General features: G+C 55.4%; 1 protein-coding gene across 6 annotated transcripts; it reads left to right on the plus strand.

Moving 5' to 3' along the window:
* The first annotated feature begins 8,411 nt into the window (after positions 1-8,411).
* Positions 8,412-14,366, plus strand: ENTPD2 (ectonucleoside triphosphate diphosphohydrolase 2). Of its 6 annotated transcripts, none has more exons than XM_087418731.1 (9): positions 8,412-8,622; positions 10,099-10,216; positions 10,789-10,939; positions 11,133-11,292; positions 11,373-11,600; positions 12,058-12,312; positions 12,407-12,526; positions 13,194-13,650; positions 13,731-14,366. In XM_087418731.1, exons 1-9 carry the CDS (start codon positions 8,506-8,508, stop codon positions 14,063-14,065), a joined length of 1,941 nt encoding a protein of 646 aa, XP_087274857.1. In that variant the 5' UTR covers positions 8,412-8,505; the 3' UTR covers positions 14,066-14,366. The 6 variants fall into 6 exon arrangements, with proteins under 6 accessions (XP_087274857.1, XP_087274859.1, XP_004423733.1 ...); XM_087418733.1 differs by having other exon boundaries at positions 11,373-11,633; positions 13,516-13,650; positions 13,731-14,040; XM_004423676.3 differs by having other exon boundaries at positions 13,516-13,650; positions 13,731-14,040.

Below are 14,366 nucleotides of genomic sequence, written 5' to 3' on the forward strand. Positions count from 1 at the left end.
TTCCATTCATTAGAAGCCAGTCCCAAGTCCACTCCTTTCTCAAGGGCTGTGGAGGGGAATTAGGCTCCACCTTTTCAAGGAAGGAGAATCAAATAATCTGGGGACGTATTTTAAAACCAACCAAAATATATCATTAAATATGTAGGGAAATCCAAGCAAACAATGACTGTATATGATAATAATAATGTTAATTTGTGTGTGGGGCACAGGATAGAACTGAAATAACATCAATAATCGCATATAAGTAGGGAGGGTTATTGGAGACAGGCATTTTAAAGTACTTTAATTGTTCATAAGGAGGGAAAAGATATTAACTTTAGATTTTATTAAGTATGTATGTTGAAATAACTAGGAGAACCACGTAAAATAAAGCTATCCAGTGTATACCTTCCAAAGAAGGGGGGCAGAGAGGGATGGGATAAGAAAAGGAAAAAGAAGTTTGACCTTAAGAAGAAAAGAGAAAAAAACTCAGAAAACACGTAATAAGGTGGTAGAAATACATTACTAATCACAATATATGTAAATGGATTAAATTCTCTAGTTAAAGACAAAGTTGTCAGATTGGACTTTTAGAAATTCAGATATAAGCTGTTTTAAGAGACAAATCAAAAATATAATGACGCCAAAAAAGAAAAGCTCGAGTAGTTATACTAATATAAAGCAAAATAGATTTTAAGGCAAGAGACGCTACTAGTGATAAAAAGAATAACTACCTAAGAATAAAAAGCTTAATTTACCAAGAAGATACAACAACCCTAAACTTGTAATCACCCAATAACATAGCCTCAAAATATATAAATCACAGAAGATATGCAGACATTTCACCGAGAGGATATACAGATGACATATAAGCACATAAAAAGATGTTCAATATCATTAGCCATTAGAGATGCAAGTTAAAACCACAATGAGATATCACTACACCCCAATCAGAATGGCTGAAAGGAAAAATAGCGATAACACCATATGCTGGAGAGGATGTGGAGAAACTGGATCACTCATTCGTTATTGATGGGAATGTCAAATGATACAGCCACTCTGGAAAAGAGTTTGGTAATTCCTTTTAAAACTAAAATCGACTTACCATATATGATGGTTAGTTTTATATGTCAACTTGACTAGAGTGTGGTGCCCAGTCGTTTGGTTAAATAACATTCTAGTTGTTGCTGTGAAGGTATTTTGTGGATGTGACTAACATTTACATAAGTAGACTTTGAGTAAATTAGATTAACCTCCATAATGTGGGTGGGCCTCATCCAATCAGTTGAAGGCCTCAAGAGAAAAGATCTAAGGTTCCCCCAAAGAAGAAGGAATTCTGCTTCCACACTGCCTTTGGACTCAAGACTGCAACATTGACTCTTCCCTGGGTCTCCAACCTGCTGACCTGCTCTGTAAACTTCAGACTTGCCCGCCCCCACAATTGCAAGAGGCAATTCCTTACAATAAATGTCTCTCTCTCCCTCTCTCTCTCTATATACATATATTCCTGTTGGTTCTCTTTCTCTGGAGCACCCTGACTAAATACATTATACAACTCAGCAATTGCATTCTTGGGCATTTATCCCAGAGAAATGCAGACACTTTCATGCAGGAACATGTACACGAACGTTCATAGCAGCTGTATGGGCAATAGCCTCAAACTAGAGACTACCCAAATGTCCTTCCCTGGGTGATTGGTTGAACAAACTGTGGTGCATCCACACCATGGAATGCAATTCATCAATGAGGAAGGAACTGTTGATACATGCAACAACGTGGATGGGCCTCAAGGAAATTATGCTGAGTGGTGAAAGCCCATCTCAAAAGGATACATTATGCACGATCCATTTATGCAACAATTGTGAAATAACATAACTATAGAGCTGATGTGCACGTGGCTGGAAAGGGGTAGTGCGACGGAGTCTTGTGGTGCCAGTTCAGTTGAGTTTCTTGGTTGTGGTGGTGGTTACGCAAGGCTACACATGTGGTAAACTTGCAGAGGCTATATACACACACACAAGCAAGTGCAGGTAAAAATATGAATATGAATAAGATCTTTAGATTGTACCAACGTCTTTAGATTGTACCAAGGTGAGATAAAACACAAATTTTTTTTTAAAGATTTTATTTATTTATTTTTTTCCCCCCAAAGCCCCAGTAGATAGTTGTATGTCATAGCTGCACATCCTTCTAGTTACTGCATGTGGGACGCGGCCCCAGCATGGCTGGAGAAGTGGGGCGCGCACAGCGGTGCGTCGGTGCGCGCCCGGGATCCAAACCCGGGCCTCCAGCAGCGGAGTGCGCACACTCAACTGCTAAGCCACGGGGCCGGCCCCACAAATATTTTTTAAAACAAATTATATATATGTATATCAAGACTTGTAAGAACTGTAAAGAAAAATTGACAAACTCACCATCACAGTGGTAAATGTTAATGTATATCTCTTAATAATTGATAGACTATAGTAGATCTGGGCATTGTTAATAATGTTGATCTAATAGACAGATATAGACCAATCACTCACTAATTGGAGGATACACATTCTTCTCAAGCACAAAGAACATTTATAATGATTTTTGACGACATGCTAGGCCAAAAAGCCAATCTAGCAAAGGTCACAGTATTGCAGAGACTGCTCTCACACAGACCACACGATCTAATCACATGCAGGTGAGTTAGAAAACCAACATCCAAAAGAGAAATAGAAAAAGCCCAGACTTTGGATATTAAAACACACACATCTAAACAACTCATGGGACAAATGAGAAATCACAATGAAGATGAAAAACAAATTACCTAAAAGAAAACAAGCAGAGCATGCATCGAAAGCCGAGAGCAGAGGGAAATTCATGCAGACACTTACCCACTCACGTCAGGAAAGAAGAAAGGAATGAACTCCAGAAGTGGGAGAAAGAAAGAGCAGAATGAATACAAAGAGTACAGAAGGAGTTATAATAAATTACATTAAAATATATTCATGGAGCATACTACGTTCCTGCCACTTTCCTTGACGCTGAGGAACAGCCAAACAAAAGAGACACAAGAATTCCTGCCCACATAAAGTTATGTTTGAGAAAGAATAAGAAAGATTAGAGCAGAAATTAGTGAAATAGAAAACATATGTTACATAAAACATCAATAAAAGCAAAAACTTGGTTGAGAAAACTAAAGAAGTACACAAGTAGCTAGATTAGAGAAGAACAAAAGAGATAACGCAGAAATAAATGATGTCAGGAATGAAAAAGAGGGAGATAATGACATATGCTTCACAAGTGATGCAGATACTAACAGGATTGTGTGTGTGTGTGTGTGTGTGTGTGTGTAAGATTAGCCCTGAGCTAACATCCGTTGCCTACCTTCCTCTTTTTGCTGAGGAAGATTGGCCCTGAGCTAACATCTGTGCCCATCTTCCTCTATTTTGTATATGGGATGCCGCCACAGCATGGCTTGATGAGTGGCACGCAGGTCCGCACCTGGGATCCGAAACTACAAACCCTGGGCTGCAAAAGCGGAGCACGCACTTAAACACTATGCCACTGGGCTGGCCCCTAACAGGATATTTTAAACAAGATCATCCCAGTCCATACGAAAGGGATAAATTCCTAGAAAAATACAAAACTGACTCAAGAAGAAACAGAAAACCTACCTAACCGTACCACTACCAAAGAAATGGAAATACAGTCATGGGCCACATAACGACGTTTGGGTCAACAATGGGCCACATATAGGATGGTGGTCCCATAAGGTTAGTCCCACAGAGCCTAGGTGTGCAGTAGGCTGTACCATCTAGATTGTGTAAGTACACTCTGTGATGTTCCCACAATAACGAAATCCCCTAACGTCCCATTTCTCGGAATGTGTCTCGTGGTTGAGCAACACGTGCCTAGAGTGGTCAAAACATCCCAGCAAGAAGGATGCCAGGCCCAGCGCTTTCACAGGCAAGTTCTCTCTGTGACTCAAGGAACAGATAATCCAAATACCATGCAAGTTCTACTCAGAGGAAGATTTTACGAGGCTAGCATAACCTTGAATTCAAAACCAAAGAAGGACTTTACAAGAAAGGAAAAATACCCTCTAATCCCATTCAAGCAACGTAGAAAGTGAAATAACACACTGTGTCCAACTTGGGTTAACCCCAAGGAATGAAAGATTAGTTTAATATTTTAAAATTTGTTGTAACTCATGACATTAACAGATTAAAAGAGAAAAATCACAACTGCCAAGAGGTGCAGAAAAAGCATTCAATAATACTCAGTGTTCATTCATGTTTGTTGGTTTTTAAGGAATTTTTGGAAACTCAGAATCTACAAAAAAGCCTTCAGCAAACATCATGCCTAATGGTGAAATGTTGAAAGCATTCTCTTTTATGATCAGGAATAAAATAATAACTCCTGTTACGGTCCATTCTATTCAAAATTTTACTGACAGTATTAGAATTATTGAGAGTTTAACAAGGTTGTAATTACAAAACGAATACAAAAAAGTCCATTGAATTTCTATAAACCATCAAAAAAATCCTTAGAAATGTAATTTAAAACAGTAAAATATTATGTACCAAGTATACTAAATCTAAGAAAAAATGTAAAAGACCTTTAAGGAGAAAATTATTTAAAAATTTTTTTGAAAGACCTACGAAAGCCTAAGTAAATAGAAAAATAAACCATGGTTTTGGATAAAATACTCAATATTTTTTAAATGTTCATTTTCCCCAATTGGTGTCTAGATTCAATTAAAATCCTGACGGGTTTTCAAGGATTTGGTAAGCTGGGTCTGTGGAGGAGGTGAGGGCTCCAGGAAGAGAAGCTGGGAGTGGGGACCATCTTCCCAGAGGTGAAGACTCACGCAGCTCTCCCGGGACGGAGGCTGTGGTGGGTGGATGGAGAGCCCGGTCCGGCGACATGAGAGGGCCGGGCAGTCCCTACACGGCAGGGCAGAAGGCTGGCCCACGTGATCCACAACACTGGGACCAACCAGTTCTCCACGGGGGAAAACAGGACGGGAATCCCCTCCTCCCGCCCTACACAAAACCCACTTCCAGGGGGATCAAAGGCTTGCAATCAGCAAAACAATAAAACCTTTAGTGAACGACAAGGAGAACATCTTAGGACCTCGAGGTAGATCACTCACACAAGACCCCAAAGAACAAAGGATAGAGCAGAAAACCTGCTACATTCAGACTCATTGAGAGCTTCCGTGATTTCACGGGCAGAGGATTAATGTGCAGAGAGCACGAAAAGAACGCCTGCATGCCAGTAAGAAAAAGATGAACAACCCCTAGAAAATGGACTGAAGATTTGAACAGATGCTTCCCAGAACATAGGAAAGACGATCCATCCCATAAGTAATGAAGAACCACCATGAGAATCTCAAGAGATTTCACCCGCCCCAGCTTCTCAAAAATCTAAAAATTGCACAACACCAAATGTTGGTGAGGATGTGGAGCAACTAGAACTGTCACGCACGCTCTCGAGAGCTCCAGACAGCACCATCATTTTGAAAACAATTCGGCGTTTGCTAGTGAGGCTGAACCCACATACGCTGCAACCACAATTGGCTCCTAGGATGGTCCCCAGGGAAACGCTGTGAGTGTGCAAACGAGAGCAGCAGCAATCTTACTCCAGACAGCCCGGAGCTGGAGAGCCCCACACGCTCATGGGTGGTAGGTAAGTTTGCACACTCACACCAGAAAGCAATACAGCAACCAGACCGAATGGACCACAACTTCCAATGTCAACATGGATGAATCGCAAAAAAATAATGTGAATGAAAGAAGCAGGTTACAGAACAGTATGTCCAGTAAATAAAATATGATTTGAAACCAGGAAAAACAACACAATATATGATTGTAGAGATGCATTGACAGGTGGAAAACTACAAAGAAAAGCAAGAGAGAAACACAAAACCCAAGAGAATGGACACCTTGGTCAGGACCTCCAAGGGGTGTCTGAGCGCACGCCTGATTGTGAGTACCCAGCCCCACCACTTCCGTGTGTCTGCTGCATCTCGCCAGGCAGCATAGGCTCCCCCCTGCCCAGGGAGCCTTTGACGAGTCTGTTCTCCCCAGACAGGTGGTGGGTGGGCCTACCCCGTGCCCTCCACATGGAGTTCACCAGCACCCCTTGTTCACTGTGCATGCACGAAGCCTGGTGTGCCTCTGGCCCATGGGAGGTGCTCAGCAAGCACTGGTTGAATGACTGAGTGAGCACATGAAGAAAAGTGAGTGAAGAGCCTTCACCCATTAAGGTGTTTCAGCCACAAGACACTGGTTTCCCACAGGGAGACTGAGGCAGGGGCGGCCAAGACCTCAGCAGGCCTCAGCAAATGCCCCTCTCTCCTCATAGGGAGGTCTGGACCTTATAGGGGAAGGGGGGCTCTGAGGACCCCTCTCCGGAGGGCATTTCTCCACACCACCTCTTTCCCAGGCAGAGGTATTCCTCCCCCGGGGCCCGGGCCAGGCCTTGTGCTGCACATCTGGAACCCCGCCCCGCCCCACTCCACCAGTTTCCCAGAAGCCCAGGCTGCCCCACCCAAAGCCCCCTCCCGCCCGCCTGGTGGGCTCCTGCCAGGGCCAGCCTCACTCCACACCCCCAGCCCGCCTTCCAGGGCCTTCACCAAGAAGGGGCCTTTCCGCTCGCTCTGGTTGTCTTGGAGAGAACTCCCTCCCAGCCTCCTCCCGGCTGCTCCCTGCCCACCTCCTCTTCTCTCCTCTTGGGCTAATCTGGGCCCTCGGCCACAAGCCCATCTCCCCCAGGACAGCGTCCAGGCCTCCACTCCCTACCCCATCCTCTCAGGCCTGGGGGGGCTCTGTCCAAGGACACTCCAGGACACCAGGGAGCCCAACTTGGGCCTAGTGGGCGAGGAGGGGGGCTGCGGGCCAGTGCATGGGAGCAGGCCTGCAGTGCTGCGTCTGCCACCCTTTCATGTGCTGGGCTCCCTCTGGGCCGCCTCTGTCCCTTCCTTTTCAGCCTTCTGTGCATGCCTCTCCCTCCCCTGGGCATTCCGGGGTGGAAAAAACGGCCTGGGGGAGGGCGGAGGGGGGCTGGCGGGAAGCGGGGGCCTGGGGCCCTGTGCTGGCCACACCCAGAGACTCTCTGCTGGGCCCAGCCAGATGGGGCTTTGAGACAGCCGAGCGACCTCCTGGGGCTCCCACCCTTCCTGTCGGGGTCCTGAGCTGGAAGAAAGGCTCCTTTGCTGGGCCTGTGACACCAGACCCTCAGCCTGGGCAGCCGTCCCAGCCCAATTGTCCCTGCTGGTTCCAGCCAGCCAGGGTGTTGCCCAGACTCTGCCCCCATCAAAGGCGGCCCTTTTGGCCCTCCACCTGCCCACCCCCAGTCGTTGGCACTCCCTTGGTCGTCTTGCCACATGGCTCCCTGCTGCTGTATGGCTGGGATTCCAATTTCGCAGAGGACACGAAGTGGGGGTGGCCACTGGCCAGGGAAAGGGGTGATGCGGCCAGGCTGGCAGGCAGGGTGCATGGGGGCGAAACCATAGAGGCCAGAAATTTCGAGGAGACAAGCTGGGGTCTGGGGCTGACTGAGCACTGGCCTACCTCAGCCAGGGTCCAGGGGCCTGTGTGATGACTGGCACCCAAGCCTGGCCTGGGAGACCCTCTCCTTTATCTCCAGGATGACGCCTGTGTGCAAAGGACCCCCTCCTGTCCCCTCCTTGAGCCAGAAGGCAGGGCCTGGACCCATGTGAGCTCAAGTTCTCTTGTTTCTGGGCTTGGTGTGACCACGGCCGTCCTGCCCCTCTCTGCCTGCATCCTCACCTGTCACCTTGGTACTGGGGCTGTGTGATGTAGGTCTGGCTTCAAGCTGCTTGGTTGCTCAGCTTGGAGCTCCCAGCACCTCAAGGGCAGGCCCAGCCTGGGTCATCCCGGTGTTCCTGGGGCCTAACCAGTGTAGTGCCCTGCCATGCAGCTCAGGGCTGGGTCAGCACCACAGGCTGGCTGGCCCTTTCTTGCAGGGAGGGCACGGCAGGGACCTTCTCTCAGGACCAGGCCAGGGGAAAGCTGGGGTCTCCAGCAGCGTGACCCTCGGGACACAAGCCTGCCTCGGAGCCAGCCTCGCCCAGGTCTGTCCTCCTGCCTCCACGCCCAAAACACACCAGGACTCCCCTGGAGAGGGCTGGGGGTTCTCTAGGTCCTGCTGGAGTGGAACCCCTGAGAGCCCACTGGAAGACCCTAGTCGGCAAGCACTAGGGGTCAGGCGGACAGGTCAGAGGTGATGAGTCTTTGGGGCTGAGCAGACAGGAACGAGAAGGGTGGGCAACAGCTTCAGGGCGTGGGGGCTACGACCGGGGCACTGGGAGGGGCGGCGCGGTGACTCAGCCGCCGCGTCTTCACCTGCCCTCGGGGCGCGGGCCCGGGCGGGCGGTGGGCGGTGCGGCCCATCGGTAGGCGTGGCCAGCCGTGGATGGTGCAGGGCAGCGCCCCGCCCCGGGCGCGTACCCCGCTGCCCCGGGACCTCGGCCTCCGGCTCCCCGCCGCCCTTCCGTCAACGCCTCGTCCGCCCGCGCGCCCACCCATGGCCAGGAAGGTGCTCTCGCTGCTGCTGCCCTTGCTGCTGGCCGCCGTGGGCCTCGCAGGCCTCCTGCTGCTGTGCATCCCCACCCGCGACGTCCGGGAGCCGCCCGCCCTCAAGGTGCACGCTCTGGCACCCGGCACCCGGTGCCGTCCGCGCAGCAGCCAGCCCAGGCTGCGCACGCGTGGCAGCCCCGGACCCAACCGCGCCCCGCTCCCGGCCCTGCGGGGAGGAGCCCCGGGCCCCGCGCGCCCCTCTCCCGGCCCTGGGGGGAGGAGCCCCGGGCCCCGCGTTCTCCGCTCCCGGCCCTGCGGGGAGGAGTTCCGGACCCTGCGCGCCCTGCTCCCCGCCCGGGTCCACCGGGCGGCAGCGGCGCTTCCGGGGCGACACGGTGCTGGAGACCGAAGTACCGAAAACACCCTGGTCGCGGAGCCTGTCACGGGCGCGGCCGAGGGGCTGTCTCTCCGCTCCCCGGACGCAGCTCCGGGGCGTCCTAGGCCGCGGCGGGACCAGCACCCTCCAACCCAGTGGGGCCCGCAGGGGCGCATCAGCTCGGGGTTCGGCCCAGATGGAGTTCGACAGGCGCCGGGGCCCAGGGAACCCTCCTCACCACCTCCGTGGACCAGACAGTGGGCGCCCTGCCCTTGAGGGGGGCCCGGCGTGGAGAGCCGGGGCTAGTCCTAAGGAGGTTGAGGTGGTGGACTAGGCCAGATCTCCCACCAGACCTGGCCTCCAGGAGTCGGGCCGGCTCCCTTAACCCTTTATTGGTCTGGGGTGGGGGCGGGGGCGGGGCGTGGTGTGTGTGTGGGTGCTCCAAGCCCCAGGACCCCAGGATGGGCGCAGAGGTGGGTGCTCTGTAACCAAGGGCCACCACCGGGTGGGGTAGGGTGGTGTGGATGGGTTGTGCTGATGCGGAGTTACATGGTGGGTGAGAGCACTGGAGTGGCCCCTCCCACCCTCAGGAGGGCGTGTTCTCCAGAGGCCCTCCCCCTGTTGGAATCCACGCCCTTGGGGGCAGGTGCTGGAAAGAATTTGCAAGCTGGGGGCTGATCTCGCCCCACTTGCAAGGAAGGTCCGGCCAGTGCCCCTCAGCTCTGCAGGACCCAGCTCTCTCCAGCCATGGCTTTGAGGCCCAGGAAGGGGGCGTCTTCAGGCAGCCCCAGCCCTGCCTCCCCTCCTGGTGCCCTTGCTTCCGTATGCTCAGGTTGGGCTGAGGTCAGACCGGGACACAGGAGAAAGGAAGAGGGGCTGGAGGGGTTCCTCCTGCAGCTGGGCTTCTCTCCCTGAGCCTGTGGACCTCATGTTCCCAGGGCAAGGTTCCAAGGGTGGTCCTGGGACCCTCTGACCCTGACACAGCCCCTCAGCTTGCCCTTGCCAGGAGGGGTCCTGCAGTTAGAAGAGGCTCCTTCTCCCCTTCTCCCCTCAACTAAGCTGTGTCACTGGCCATCCCTGGCCTTCTCTGAGCCTCAGAACTTCATGCTGAAGCTTCCAACCTTGACACAGGGTGGGGTGGGGTGGAGAGCTGAGGGAGCCACAGGGCATGGCCATCAGGCCTCTGCCCACATCCCTGAGGCTGACCTCCACTCCCACCCCCAGTATGGCATTGTCCTGGATGCTGGCTCTTCCCACACATCCATGTTCATCTACAAGTGGCCGGCAGACAAGGAGAATGACACAGGCATCGTGGGCCAGCACAGCTCCTGTAATGTGCACGGTGAGGGTCCCCAAGCACTAGGCACCCTCTGGCCTGGACACTCACTCTCCGTAGGGCCTCAGGGGCCCTCTCCAGACATAGCCTCTGTAGGCCAAGCAGTCAGGCCCCTTTGCTTAACGCTAGGTGGGGCACACTCCAGGCAGAAGCTACAGGAGCCCCCAAAAGAGAGGCTGGGCCCCTGGGCCTGGAAGGGGCTGTGGGCAGTTCCATTCTAGAAAGGAAGCCCCAGGTACTGGCTGGGCCTTGCCTGACCCAAGATTGGCTTCTACATCCTAGATGGAGCAGGAGGGGCTCCGAGGAGCTGGTGGGCACACCCAGGCAGGCCCCCTGGGAGGATGGGCTGGGTTGACAATACCTAGTGCTTTGTTGTGGCACCTGTGCGAACACCCACGGGGCAGGTGGCAGCCTCAGAGACTCTGGGTGGCCTGCAGGTCCCTTTGTCTCTGAACTGGGTGTCTCTGAAGCTTAGGCTGGGAAGGTGTGTCTAAGCTGCCACCTGGTTTGGGAGCCCAGGCCCCCGAACCCTGCTGGCCTATGGCCCATCCAGGGGCTGACCACCTGGCAGTCTCTAGGTGGGGGCATCTCCAGCTATGCAGACAACCCTTCCGGGGCCGGGCAGAGTCTTGTCAAATGTCTGGACCAGGCGCTTCGGGACGTGCCCAAGGAGAGACACGTGGGCACGCCCCTCTACCTGGGAGCCACGGCAGGCATGCGCCTGCTCAAGTGAGTGTGCCCACCCCCTGACCTTCCTGGTTCCGGGTCCCCACAACAGCCCCGGCACAGGGTGGGCCCTGCACGCCCTCAGCAGAAGCCCTGGGCTGGGCCCCCTTGGCCGGTCAGGCAGACACCGTGCTCCCCAGCAGCAAGATCACAGTCGCCTGGGAAGATGCACCTCAGAATCCTCCTTGTGTCACAGCCTGACCAGCCCAGAGGCCTCGGCCAATGTGCTCGCGGCTGTGACTCAGACGCTGACCCAGTACCCCTTTGACTTCCGCGGTGCCCGCATCCTCTCAGGCCAGGAGGAGGGGGTGTTTGGCTGGGTGACCGCCAACTACCTGCTGGAGAACTTCATCAAGGTGGGCCTGCTGGCCTGCCCGATGAGCCAGGGGGTGTGAATGCCCACCCACTGGCTGACCCGGATCTCCACTCCCCACAGTATGGCTGGGTGGGCCGGTGGTTCCGGCCAAGGAAGGGGATGCTGGGGGCCATGGACCTGGGGGGCGCCTCCACACAGATCACCTTCGAGACAGCCAGCCCAGCTGAGGATCCAGCCAACGAGGTCCAGCTGCGGCTCTATGGCCAGCATTACCGCGTCTACACCCACAGCTTCCTCTGCTATGGCACTGACCAGGTCCTCAAGAGGCTGCTGGCTGGAGCCCTCCAGGTGCCCCACCACCCCCAGCCCACCCACACCACTGTGCCCTCCTGGAGGGAGGGGGCAAGAAGGGATGGGGCCAAGGGCCCAGAGCAGAGCTGGGCAGCAGCCACAGTGAGGGCTTCTCCAGGCAGCAGGAACCGAAGTTGGGCTTGAATCGGCTGGAAGGACAGGTGGGGCGGGATCCAGCATGGGCAAAGGCCCAGTGGCTGGGGCGGGCCTGGTGAGTACCTGGCTGGGGAGAAAAGAGGGCCAGGGCCAGATCTCAGGGGTTTGGGTTTTATCCAGCAGGCAATGGGGAGCCATTGATTGTTCCTGGGAACAGAAGTGATGTTGCCAGAGTGCGGGAGTTGTGGGAGACTCAGCAGGCTGGTCCCAGGGGGAGGCCCTGCAAGGGTCCGGGGTGAGGGTGGTGGGCAGTGCTTGGAGTGGGAGTGGTGTCACCTGCACCCTCGTCATCCCCCAGACCCACAGCTCCCACCCCTGCTGGCCGAAGGGCTACTTCACCCAAGTGCAGCTCCAGGATGTGTATGGGTCGCCGTGCACGGCTGCCCAGCGGCCCCCGACCTTCAACAGCAGTGCCAAGGTCAGCGTGTCAGGGAGCAGTGACCCGGCCCTCTGCCGCAGCCTCGTCTTGCGGCTCTTCAACTTCTCCTCCTGCGGCTTCTCCCGGTGCTCCTTCAATGGCATCTTCCAGCCCCCTGTGGCTGGGAACTTTATCGTGAGTCCAAGGGCCAGGGGTTGGGGGCTGGTGCCTGGGGACCAGCCCTGAAGCACACAGGGTCTGGTCGCGGTGTGACTGTACCCCCTCGCAGGCCTTCTCTGCTTTCTTCTACACCATGGACTTCCTGACGACTGTGATGGGGCTGCCTGTGGCAACCCTGCGGCAGCTGGAAGCAGCCGTGGTCACCATCTGCAACCAGACGTGGAGTGAGGTGAGGCCTGTTCCCTCCCTCTGGGCCAGGCAGGGGGCTCGGCCAGCCCTCATCATGCCTCCTGTCACTCATCTGCTCTACAAGTAGAGGGGAACCCAGGCCTTTCAGAGCACCCACTGCAGTGGGGGACACGCCGCTAATCAGACTCGAAAAGTGGCCGGACTACGGCAGGGAGCCCAGGAGCCAGACGAGACGGGGTTCCGGAAGACTCCCTGAGGCCTGACCCTAGAACCAAGCTCTGGAGGGCAGAGGAAACAGCCAGTGCAAAGGCCCTAAGGCAGCGGGGAGATGGATGGGACAGGGGCAGGGAGGAGCGTGGAGGGACGCCCCACCAGTGGAAGGCTCAGGAGGGACTTGGTAGGGCTTGGGGTGAGGGAGTGAGGAGTGGAGACAGCTTCCAGGTTTCTGGCTTCTGCCACTGGCTGGATGCTGGCGCCAGGTAAATGAAGAGGGGGGATTGGGGCACATGGAGCATGAGGTGCCCACCAGAGACCCCAGGAGCAACAGTGTCTCCAGGCTCAGGTGGTGGCAGAGGCCCCATCGTGTCCTCTCTGTGTCTAGTCTCAGGCAGACTGGGGTGGGGCAGGGGGAGTGGAGGGCAGGAGGCAAGCCCAGGGGCCCCGGCTGAAGCCTGGGGCTTCTCCTGTTCCCCTGCTCACACGCCAAGGTTGCTGCAGCCCTCTGCTCCCTGGGTGGCCATCCCTGCTGTCCCGTCGAGGCCAGCCATCCGGGCCCAGGTGCTGGCTGCCATCCAGAACTCACACCGTTCCTGCCGGAGGGAAGAGCCCTGCCTGAGGGTGCCCTCATCCTTCGCCTGGCCTCGGTCTTTCCGGGGCCAGTGACGTGGTCTGGGGCCCGCGTTGCGCGCGCGCGCGCGTGTGTGTGTGTGTGTGTGTGTGTAGAGGTCCAGCATGCAGCCGGCCACCCCTGCCCGTGGGGCCGAGACCTCCCAGTCGTCCCGGCCCGACAGTCTCCCACCTGCGTCCCAGCTGCAGGCTCGGGCGCCGGGGGAGGGGGCCCACTTGCCCAACTACTGCGCCGCGGCCACATTCGTGCAGCAGCTGCTAAGCCGGGGCTACGGCTTCGACGAGCGCGGCTTCAGCTCAGTGACCTTCCAGAAGAAGGTGGGAGCGGGCGGGCCGGGGCGCCGGGGGCGGGGCCTCCCGGGCCGAGCGGAGGCTGAGGCCATGCCCCTCGCCCGCAGGCCGGGGACGCCGCGGTCGGCTGGGCGCTCGGCTACATGCTGAACCTGACCAACCTGATCCCCGCCGACCCGCCGGGGTTGCGCAAGGGCACGAACTTCAGCTCCTGGGTCGTCCTCCTCCTGCTCTTCGCCGCCATGCTCGTGGCCGCGCTCGTCCTGCTGCTGCGCCAGGCGCGCTCCGCCAAGTCGGCGAGCGCCATCTAGGGGCGGGCTGGGAGCCCCATATCCCCCCATCCTTCAGCCCCACCCCACCCTCGACTTCTCCGCTCCTAATGCAGCCCCGGGCCGAGACCGGGACTCCGGCGCCCACGGCCACACGGGGCCGGAATGGGTGAAGGGAACCGAATCCTGCCCCTCCTGCCCGCTCCAGCTTTGGTTTCGCCTCAAGGCCTCGTGCTCCTCCTCCTCTTACTGGGGGTGGGGGATTCAGACACCCCACAGCCCTCGGCCTGGGACTGCAGGGCTGGGTCTCCAGGGAGTGCAGCCTTTATTCTGATAATCAGGGCTCTCAGAGTCCCCTCCTACCCCCACCCTCCGGAGTCCCAGTCTGTATTGGGGCGGGGAGTCAGAGCCGACAGGCTGGGAGCCAGCCCAGCACCTACTTGTAAACATTTGTAATAAAGAGTTTTTCCTACA

The sequence above is a fragment of the Ceratotherium simum genome, chromosome 29 (assembly GCF_057802395.1).
Source record: "Ceratotherium simum simum isolate JZ-2026a chromosome 29, ASM5780239v1, whole genome shotgun sequence".
NCBI lineage: Eukaryota > Metazoa > Chordata > Mammalia > Perissodactyla > Rhinocerotidae > Ceratotherium > Ceratotherium simum.

Bases quoted from the DNA above. Each gene is read 5' to 3' on its own strand.
- ENTPD2 (XM_087418729.1), top strand. From the start codon at position 10,043: ATGGCCATCAGGCCTCTGCCCACATCCCTGAGGCTGACCTCCACTCCC. The intron at 11,293-11,372 runs GTGGGCCTGCTG...CACTCCCCACAG, and splicing joins TGCTGGAGAACTTCATCAAG to TATGGCTGGGTGGGCCGGTG. The intron at 12,527-13,193 runs GTGAGGCCTGTT...TCACACGCCAAG, and splicing joins GCAACCAGACGTGGAGTGAG to GTTGCTGCAGCCCTCTGCTC.